The sequence below is a fragment of the Podarcis vaucheri genome (assembly GCF_965113315.1).
Source record: "Podarcis vaucheri genome assembly, chromosome: 15".
Lineage (NCBI taxonomy): Eukaryota > Metazoa > Chordata > Lepidosauria > Squamata > Lacertidae > Podarcis > Podarcis vaucheri.
The window spans coordinates 34,331,857-34,342,874 of record NC_138753.1 but is presented as its reverse complement, the minus strand read 5'-3'; the positions used below and the strand labels follow the sequence as shown (position 1 = coordinate 34,342,874).

The window sequence follows — 11,018 nt, the reverse complement described above, 5'->3', positions numbered from 1 at the left end:
AGTGCCAAAGGCCAGGACGAAGAGGTGCGTCTTTGGCGTTTGCTAAAAACTGTGACGATGTGGCATCTGAATATAGACTGCATTTTTAATCAAGGCATATATTGGCTTATATCTTGATCAGGTTCCTAAATTAAATGGGCTTAGATTTTCAAAAGTTTCATGCCAGGCAGACCAACTGCTTAAGAAAACACTGACAGTGTTTTCCTTCTAGACAAAGGGGCCCCCCCTTTGATTTATAGCAGAAAACAATTCTCAAAGTCGTAAAAGCTGGAATTACAGACTGAGAGTGAGGACACTGACCCTACATGTTACAGAAGATAAAAAGGGCAGAGACCAAACATAATAAAACCGTTAAACTTGAGCCACAGGACAAAAGGCCAAGAGCACATGGAAATGAGGCTGTAAACTGTTTCTTCCTTTTTACTTTGAGGAAGTTTATCCTTCTAAAAAGCTATCTATGTTATGTATTAAATATATTGTCTTAAATGTAATTATGCAAAGGATTTAAGAAATGCTAGATTTCATATAGTTGTATTTAGCCCCCCTTGTCAGACAAGAGACGCCAAACGAGCCCTCATGACAAATGGCTGTCAGACCTTTGTTTAAAGACCTCCAAAAGGAGATATTTCATTGATGATGCATGAGAATATGAACCCAAGGTCTCTGACATCTGTTCAAGATAAAATTTTAAAATTATTAACCATCTGTTTTGGAGGGCAAGGAAGACAAGAGGTGAGCTGGTAATTAAGATTCCTTGTTGAGACACATGTAAGATATATTACTACTTATTTGTCATTTATAGATGAAACAATATATAGCTCTTTGTGTTCCATATAAGGACAGAAGGATATGGGTGTATCTCTTAAAATTAATTATAGCAATCAGCCAATAGGAAATCCAACCAGGCTGATTGAACAGAGGCAGCCACAGGAGGAGCAAAGGGGGCTGGATTAAGGGAATATAAGTGCTGGCCATAATGGCAGGAGGCCAGGCCAGAGCTTGGTAACCATATACCACTGTGCCTCTTATTTATTTGTCTGACAAATAAATTATTATTTTAATTTCTCTGTTGCTGCGTTGAATATTTCATTCCAGCTAAGCGTTAACCACAAGCAGGGTGCTACATTTTATGGTGCCTGCGACTCGGATAAGTGGTCTGCTGGAACGCAGCCCCTTCGCCTTACTGGACGGGGTACAAGAGAGAAGACAACTGATTGCCTACCCAGCGCGCACTGGAAATTTTTTTTCCAGGGGAACGCAGCAGTCTCGTCTGTCTGATACCCTGCCCACTGACGGCGACGGACCGGGGGGGAACCAGAGAAATAAACAGGGAACCAGCTAAGGGTAAGTGCACTAAGGGGTTTTGGCCCTCCAATTAATTGGGAGGAAGAGAAGTCCTGATCAAACTTCTGCGTCTCAGTAAAGGGGAACTGAGTACGCTAGGTGGCTGGGTACATCAGATGGTGATCTGGTGTAGGGAAAAGGGAAGATTGGGAGGTAGAGTATGGTTGAAGTATCTGGCGCATTGCATGTGTGAGAAAGTACAATGTGTAGCTGACCTAAGTGTGGAGTGAGTACTACTTCGTTTCCCAGTAAGGTGTGTGTGTGAGTGACTGAGTGGATACTTCACAGGGCCATACAATGGGAGTTGGGGGTTCAAAGGGGGGAAATACACCTCTTAAATGTATGTTAAATAATTTTAAGAAAGCCTTCTCAGGGGCATATGGAGTCAAAATGACGCCAGAACGCCTGAGAACGTTATGTGAATTAGAGTGGCCGAAACAAAATACTGGATGGCCATCTCAAGGAACCTTTGATATAAATTTAGTAAGCAAACTTTGGCCTAACATCGCCAAAGAAACTGGAGGGTGCCCAGAACAATTTTCATATATAGATTCCTGGCTGAGCACATTAAATAAAAATCCTCCATGGATAAGGGAATGCAAAGTCCAACGATGCAAATTATTGGCTGTAAAAGCCGAAGCTAGGAAAGGAATCTTGCCAAATAAACTCAAACCCATTTTTGAGGGACCAGAGGAAGAGGTGTTTCTATCTCCACCCTATGCTCCACATCGAAGGGAGCCTAATTCAAACCCTCCACCAGTTGTAACCCCAAGGCAAGAAAGTGGAATGAATAATGGGGGGTGGAGTCACAGAACTTGATTCCTTGATAGATTATGATAAATATCTTCAGGAGGCATTGGAGGCCTATAATAAAGCCCAAGCAGAAGTGGTTATTCCACCTGTGAGTCCCAGTAGAACTCCATCTACAGTCTCCTTTAGTGGAACAACTAATTGCCCACCCCAAACCCCTGTACATCCAAGTCCTAGAGAATTATTACAGAAGTTACAGGGAGACCTTGATCGGTCAGCAAGCAATACAGCCAGGCGTATAAAGCTGCTAAAAGAACGCCTTGGGACAAATACCATCCCCTATGATTTGAGGCCCCTAGAGCAAAGCAAAGAGAAAGGTCACGTAGTAGCCCCTCTTAGAAGAGTATTTGATGCACTTGAGGAGCCTGTGCTGGTTAATGGGCAACTCGGAACACGGCCACCTTGAACTTCGATCCTCCAGTACATTCCATTCACAACTACGGATCTGATGAATTGGAAAACACCCTATCTTTCGCAGAAAAACCTCAGGCTATGATGGACTCGGTGACTTCAATAGTAGATACTCATAGTCCTACTTGGACAGATTGTCGCCAGCTCCTGAATACTCTCTTCACCACTGAGGAAAGGAGAGACATAATTGAAAAGGCACAGATATATTTGCGTGAGCAGGCCAGAGTGGGAAATATTTATAATATTGACCGTCATCTCCAGGACAACTTTCCCTTGGAAGATCCTAATTGGGATCCAAACAATGCAATTCACCTGGCCAGGCTTACCACCTACCGCCAGATGCTTGTGCAAGGTATCTGCAGGGCATGCCAGAAGCCCACTAATATGTCTAAAGTCTCAGGAGGGTAGACGTGTTACCCATAACACTGTTTCGTGTTCGGTGCACACCCACAAAAAGACTTAAGTTGTCACCTTTTGAGCTCCTGTATGGGAGGCCGCCCTCCTTTGTTCAGGATATTCCAACTGACCTCAAACAAATAGGAGACCATGCGACACAGGGACAAGTGCAATCTCTCTCCCGTGTTTTTGTCTCTCTCCCGTGTTTGTTTGTTTGTTTTTTATCTTAACAGGTGGGCCCTCGAGCGCACGCCGTGCAGCATTGCCGTGCCGATTCATCAGCTCCAGGCTGGCATAGCATATGGGTGAAAGAGTGGAAACGTGATCCACTTGCACCTAAGTGGCGTGGACCTTACACCGTCTTGCTCTCTACTCCAACAGCGGTGAAGGTAGCTGAGGTGACCCCCTGGATTCATCACTCCCGTTTGAAGAAGTCCGAAGGCAGTTGGACGTGCAAAGGTGACCCCTCTAATCCTTTAAAACTGACTCTCTCCAAAAAACCCTGTATCTAGCCCTACGGGGAACGGGCTAGGTCACGGGCAACATTAGACGACCGGCCTGCTGCAGCCACAACACTGGAAGCTGGCTGACCTGCGCACGCCTGAAGCTTGAGGAGCGTCTGAACCAGCGACTGTGAGCGGAAAGATTCCCTTATACAATTAATTGACTGCCCCCTTGTGGAACAATTATCAGAGATATTACACATTGGGGATCCTTGGGATATATGTTTTGGTCTTGGTGGTTCCCCATTTCTGTCACTGGGGGAATTATATTGGGACTAATATTTATTTGCTATCACAATAAGGTAATCTTTTGTGAAAGGAATGCATATGCTAGACATCAACATGATTTTATTATTAATCCTGATCCCTTGGGAAGGGGAAGGGTCCTTGAATCTGACTAGATTTGCTAAATATGGATTTCGCTATGACCACAATATGTGGGTAGGTTTAGCTGAAATGGTAGCCAATGTTGCAAATAGGACCAATTGCCTTGTTTGCTCTCTTGGGCCAGATGATTCAGAGGGAGGTATGCCCTTATTACCAATACCATTAAATGCCATTGGTATGGTAAGCGAAATGCCACACCAAACAGAAGTACAGAATTTCCCCGGATGGAACTCAACTAAACCATTACGAGTTATACCTGTACAAGGGGAATTCTGTGTACATAAATCATCAGATGCAGCTGATTCTACCATGATAGGCTCTTCTCATTGTCACTATACTTGGGATTATATTAAGAATAGTCATACCTGGGCAAACGGTACTACCTATCGAACTCGGAATGCCTTGCCCTGTGCACCTTCTTTTATTCATGCATGGAAAGTGGTATGGAACATAACTGTGACAGAAAAAGGCAATCTAACATACTGCACTGTGAACTCTCTACCTCTTTTGATATTTCGCCTTATGCACTCCACATACCAAAACCCTCAGACCCGATGGTTGTGGTGGATATGTGGAGAATGGGCATACAAGAAACTCCCTTCCAAATGGAGTGGGACTTGTTTCCTGGGATGGGTGTTACCACCAATGTGGATTATGCCCACTAGTTCAGCAAAGCGAACACGAAGAAACGCTGATATTTCTCATATAGCAGGAGGAAGTACCCAAAGTTGGAGCGGTACTGATGATTGGCCACCAGAGCGCATTATAGCCTATTATGATCCTGCCTCCTGGAATCCTGGTGAGCTCATACAAGGGGCACGGGATCCTATTTATAATCTAAAGAGAATAATTCGATTGCAAGCAGTAGTGGAACTTGTAACCAATGTAACGGCCCAGAGTTTGAGACTTATTGCATAACAGCTGGATGAAAGTAGAGCCGCCTTTTTGCAGCTGTAAATGGGAATGGATTATGTACTTGCCAAGCAGGGAGGCCTATGTGGAGTCTTGAACTTGACAGGGAATGCCTGTTGCTTTAACATTTCTGATAATGGTGAGGCAATCCGTGTGTTGGCCACAAAGAAGGAGAGTATAGCACATGTCCCAGTACAAACATGGGAAGGATGGGATATGGGATGGCTCACCAATTGGTTACCTAAAAGGGATACTATTGTCTTGCTTGTTTTTCTTGACAGTAGTAGTGATGGTTTTATGTATGATGCCATGTATCATTTCATGTTTTAGAAGTACAATTAGCAAGATAATTTCGAATGAAACTCTACCTCATATCATGGCCCTATACAGAGCTTTAACTCAGGAATATGATGAAGATCAAGCTATCAAGGACGCTTGGTGGCAAGGTCCTTGAGCTTGAAAGGGGGGAATGTGGCATCTGAATATAGACTGCATTTTTAATCAAGGCATATATTGGCTTATATCTTGATCAGGTTCCTAAATTAAATGGGCTTAGATTTTCAAAAGTTTCATGCCAGGCAGACCAACTGCTTAAGAAAACACTGACAGTGTTTTCCTTCTAGACAAAGGGGCCCCCCCTTTGATTTATAGCAGAAAACAATTCTCAAAGTCGTAAAAGCTGGAATTACAGACTGAGAGTGAGGACACTGACCCTACATGTTACAGAAGATAAAAAGGGCAGAGACCAAACATAATAAAACCGTTAAACTTGAGCCACAGGACAAAAGGCCAAGAGCACATGGAAATGAGGCTGTAAACTGTTTCTTCCTTTTTACTTTGAGGAAGTTTATCCTTCTAAAAAGCTATCTATGTTATGTATTAAATATATTGTCTTAAATGTAATTATGCAAAGGATTTAAGAAATGCTAGATTTCATATAGTTGTATTTAGCCCCCCTTGTCAGACAAGAGACGCCAAACGAGCCCTCATGACAAATGGCTGTCAGACCTTTGTTTAAAGACCTCCAAAAGGAGATATTTCATTGATGATGCATGAGAATATGAACCCAAGGTCTCTGACATCTGTTCAAGATAAAATTTTAAAATTATTAACCATCTGTTTTGGAGGGCAAGGAAGACAAGAGGTGAGCTGGTAATTAAGATTCCTTGTTGAGACACATGTAAGATATATTACTACTTATTTGTCATTTATAGATGAAACAATATATAGCTCTTTGTGTTCCATATAAGGACAGAAGGATATGGGTGTATCTCTTAAAATTAATTATAGCAATCAGCCAATAGGAAATCCAACCAGGCTGATTGAACAGAGGCAGCCACAGGAGGAGCAAAGGGGGCTGGATTAAGGGAATATAAGTGCTGGCCATAATGGCAGGAGGCCAGGCCAGAGCTTGGTAACCATATACCACTGTGCCTCTTATTTATTTGTCTGACAAATAAATTATTATTTTAATTTCTCTGTTGCTGCGTTGAATATTTCATTCCAGCTAAGCGTTAACCACAAGCAGGGTGCTACAACGAAGGTTCCAGACTCACCTCTGCTGCACTTACTAGAGCTCAGGCTTTCTCCAGCAGGCTCCAGGTGCCATGCTGGCTTCCCCTCCACCCATTCTGTTTTTACAACAACCTTGTGGGCTTCATCAGGTTGAGACTGCCATTGCTAAAGCCCCCCAGTGAACTTTATGGAAGAGGGAGAGTTTGAACTTTGGTTTCCCCACTCCTATTCCCTTGCTACACTACACCACATTGCTCTCCTAACACTTGAAAAGAGTGTTCTGGGTCTTGGCTCTGGTTCAAATTACAGCATCTTAAAAAGCAGAGACATCACCTTGCCAACAAAGGTCCGTTAAATCTATGGTTTTCCCAGTAGTGATGTATGGAAGTGAGAGCTGGACCATAAAGAAGTCTGATCGCCAAAGAATTGATGCTTTTGAATTATGGTGTTGGAGGAGACTCGAGAGTCCCATGGACTGCAAGAAGATCAAACCTCTCCATTCTGAAGGAAATCAGCCCTGAAGGCTCACTGGAAGGACAGATCCTGAAGCTGAGGCTCCAATACTTTGGCCACCTCATGAGAAGAGAAGACTCCCTGGTAAAGACCCTGATGTTGGGAAAGATGGAGGGCACAAGGAGAAGGGGACGACAGAGGACGAGATGGCTGGACAGTGTTCTCGAAACTACAAACATGAGTTTGACCAAGTTGCGGGAGGCAGTGGAAGACAGGAGTGCCTGGCGTGCTCTGGTCCAGGGGGTCATGAAGAGTCGGACACGACTAAACAACAACAACAACAGAATCAATGCATGGAGGGTAGGGCTGGATTATTGGTTCTATCCTCCATTTATTTGCTTATTCCATTTTATGTATATCTTGCTTTTCAGCCAAGCTTTGCCGTTGAAACAGCTCACAACAATTCAGCAAAAAGATGTTAAACATGACGGGTGCAGGGACTTCCCTATAGGGAAGAGACCAGGACTGTGGCTACTGGCAACGCTTCCCAATACTGATGTCCAGTGGCTATGCTTAATGGAAAAATATCCTACAGGTGTGCAGGTGAACATTAATGCTTCCAGAGAGGTGTGGCCAGCAGGCACATTTGCTCTTATTAGGTTTGGGATTAGCTGCTATTCTCCATGCATTAAGATGTCTTGAAGTATCTATAAAAGGCTCCAAAATAATCATCCAAACTCATCTGACCATATCACCAACACGTCGTTGAAAAGGTAGACAGGCTCTGAAAGATTTGAGTTTTGCTATGAATCGTCTGCATTTTTAATTAAAAGCCAAAGGCTGAATTTCAGCTGGCTAAAGTTCTTTTGTTAAGGCTCAATGTGTGTTACAAGTAAAAGCTATCTAGTCACCATTAAGTTCTATGGAGCCTGCTAGTCCCAGGAAACTATGCATAAGGTTGCAGTCATGCTGATCCTAATAAACTGGGTATTGTGCTATTTACTACTATTCTTTTGTGTGGGTGTGTGATAATGGATCAACACAGCTGCCTGAATTTTTGGGCTCTCCTTTGGGGGCTTCAGAATGGATGCCTTCACGTCAACATTTACCACTACACCTCTGCTACAAGGATGCATTACAGTTACTGTACAGTATTTCTGATGGTCCTTCTCATCTCTGCTAGTAGGCTGGGTGTCATGAGGGTTTTATCTGACTATATTCACCAAAAGGGTAGACAGGCCAGCTGGAACAAAGGCCTGCAGCATTCAGCAATATATTGGCTTGCCTTGCTGAAAACAAAGCTTTTGTTTGTGACTTTGCACTGTGTGGAGGCCAAGAACTCCAGCAGCAGAAAAGAGTGTGGAGAGATTAGCTGTTTCAATTTAAAAACAGAACGGGAATACTTATGGGAGGAGGGAAAAACCCCACCCCCTCCTTGGAAAAGAAATATTTCACAGGAATAGCTCAAAACACACTGAAATGCACTCAACCAGCCTCCGAAGTCCCTGATTCTGTGGATAGATTCAAAGCAAAGGGTTTTAATTGCTAGCATTTGGAAGACACAGACAATAAACAGGATCAAATGAGCATTTCGGGGACCACCGCTTCTTACTTTAATCAGCCTTTTTGGAACAATTGGCATGTTCCACTTGACAGTAAATAACGAATTTATCAACGACAACAGAGCTGGAATAAGAGTGTTTAGTTAATTTCTGCTTTTGGCTGTGCCTGGTGACTGTGTCTGAGGCTCTGTACACATTACCAGCTTAAAGCACAGCTAGGTTGGTATTTTTCTCAGTTTGGATCCCGTGTGGTCTGGAAGGGAGGGGGCACAGTACAGTATTTCATAATAAATGATAGGATAGGCACATTGTGACCAACATTGTGTAGGTATAGATTGTGGCTAAGACTGTGTGTGCACCCCTTAACAAGCTAGCACAGGATACTGAGTAAAGGGGAATGTGTACACAGCCTTGTTCAGAAGATTTGGGATGACAAAAAGAGACTAATTGGGACTTCAAGCCTGGAATGCTGTCCTAGTTAGGAGGGTGTAGGGAGGACAGCAGAGCCAATGCTGAAGCTCAAAGTAGAGTTTTGACTCAGTAACCGTGGAAGCTTAACATGGTCACATTCCGTATTGTTTCTGTTCCCCTACAGTTTGGTTTCTGCTAAAACCTATCTTATTTGTCTCGCTAAACTCCATGGCTGAAACTTATGTAATCAGTTACCTAATTCATTGCAATGCATTTCAGTAGAAGAGAATTTTTTTTTTTTTAAATGCAGAAAATAACTTTGCAGACTAAAACAGCAACACTCGCAAACACAACTCGTATTCACTTGTGTGATTTCTGTTCCTGGTATGTTGGACGGACATGCAGATTGTGGGGATTTCTGCTCCCATTTTTGTTTCTGGTATAATTTTCTGACAGCCTTGTGCTCTATCATTGTACTATGGCCCATCCTCTTGCAAATCATTTGACTGAAAGGTGGAGTAGAAATCTTCAGAATAAATACATCCATTGGCCAGGGTTAAGGGTTGCTAGGCTGTGTGGGTTTCAGTTTGGGGTATGTGATATTTTTGTATTTTTGGCATGTGTGTTTTATTACAATCTAAGCCACCATGAAGATCATTGTTGAAAGGTGGAATGTATGTCTTACCAGTAAATGAAAAATCAGTGTTTTTGAACTAAGAGTGGCTCCCTAATTTGAACAGGGCAAAGACTATTGGTCTAACAAGCCTTTGCTGGATCCATTGTTGGGAAGCAATCCTGCCTGCAAATGTCACAGCCTCTCCAGAAATCCTCCCTCCAACCTGCCAACTGATGCGACTCCTTGGGGCAGATTTGCCAGCTAATAGCCAAAGCCCAGGAAGCTACATAGAACTGCTGCCACAAGGAGCACAATCTCACAGAGTACCTTTTCAAGGCCAGGGCATGCAAACGGCTCCCAGCATTCCCCTCTGTCGCCTGCCAGAACGTGCATTTCAGAGAGTTGTGGGTACAGCGTGGCATGTGTCAGGCTCCCTAGGAACTGTGGGAGGGAGGCTGCAGACAGTGATCTGGAATTCTGAGCCACCTCCTTGTTCTAAGAAACTCTGAAAAACAAATCAGGCTTTTGCTGCGATATTATCTTCGCAAGTTTGGGAATATTGGTCATGTGTTGTTGTTTTTTAATGCATGGTCAGCTAATCCCTTGAAACCGAGGATGTAAGGCTCACGAAACTGGAAAACATCAGGTCTGACCAAAAGAGAAGAAAAGGGGGAGAGGGGGGGGAACCAACACCCCACAACAACACACAGAGGCTCTGTCTATTGAAAGAGGACTTGGCAGAGTTCAGTGGTGGCAGAACAACTCCAAGCGGTACTAAGGGACGTGCCCAGAGTGGACAAATCATGCTAATTGTGTGCGAGAAGGACCTAAAACCAAACCCAAAATGAAGAGAGAAAGAGAAGTCTTGTCCAGAGTTCTCAGCGTGTCGGGTTTTGTGCACGTAGCTTTCCTTCTTATAATCAACTACACAGGTAGGAGAGCAGCACTCTTGAAAGCCTTTGGGGGAAAGGGCTGTGCGGTTTGGCGGATGCTCTTGTGAGGGGATGAGGGTTTGGTTCAGAGGTGCTGAATGCCCAGGCACAGAGGTGAGAGTCAGTCAAGTGACAGCCCTGAACACCTTTTTGTTGCCTCACATAACAGGGTCTCTGGCAGTGGGGGAACTATTTCTTCCCTTGCATTTCAGTGTCGTGAGAAAAGACTTCATCAAAGCATTCTTTACAGAGGAGATTACTGAACTGTGCATCTCTAAAATTGGGGCAGCACTTTGAACCATGTGCCCTCTGAATTGGATGACTTTTATTTTTTTAAACAACAACAATAACTTTGCTGTGGCATGTTTGTGGCAGAGAGAACCCACTTCCAACAGTTCTTCTCTGAAAAATACTGTAAGGCTCAGACAAAATGTCATAGAGAGCCTATTCTTTGAACTCTCCATCCTCAATTTTAGCTTAGGCTAAATATATTGTGTGGGCTCAGAAAGCAAATTGTGTCTTTGTGGTTTTTTTAAAAATGTTTTTCCAGATATGCTGTGGACCTTATTTAACTTCCATTTATGTAAAAACAACAACAACAAAATCAGCAGAACTGGTGTGATGTATGGAGGATCCATGCCGTACATTTAAATGCATATTTCAAGCACATGACTTCCAAATAATCTTGGGAACTGTACTTCCCCCCCTACCGAGCAACAATTCCCAGTACCCTTAGCCAGCTACAATTCCAGCATTCTTTGAAGGA

The 11,018-nt window shown here is 43.4% G+C and overlaps 1 protein-coding gene across 1 annotated transcript in view; it reads left to right on the top strand.

Annotated features, from left to right (window-relative positions):
• Nucleotides 1–9,694: 9,694 nt before the first annotated feature.
• The window catches only part of HEPACAM (hepatic and glial cell adhesion molecule), a 37,071-nt gene continuing 35,747 nt past the window's right edge, over nt 9,695–11,018 (top strand). Inside the window, exon 1 of the mRNA XM_082200567.1 lies at nt 9,695–10,252. Coding sequence (XP_082056693.1) covers nt 10,165–10,252 — 88 coding nt within the window. The 5' untranslated portion in view covers nt 9,695–10,164. The remainder of the gene's footprint in view (nt 10,253–11,018) is intronic.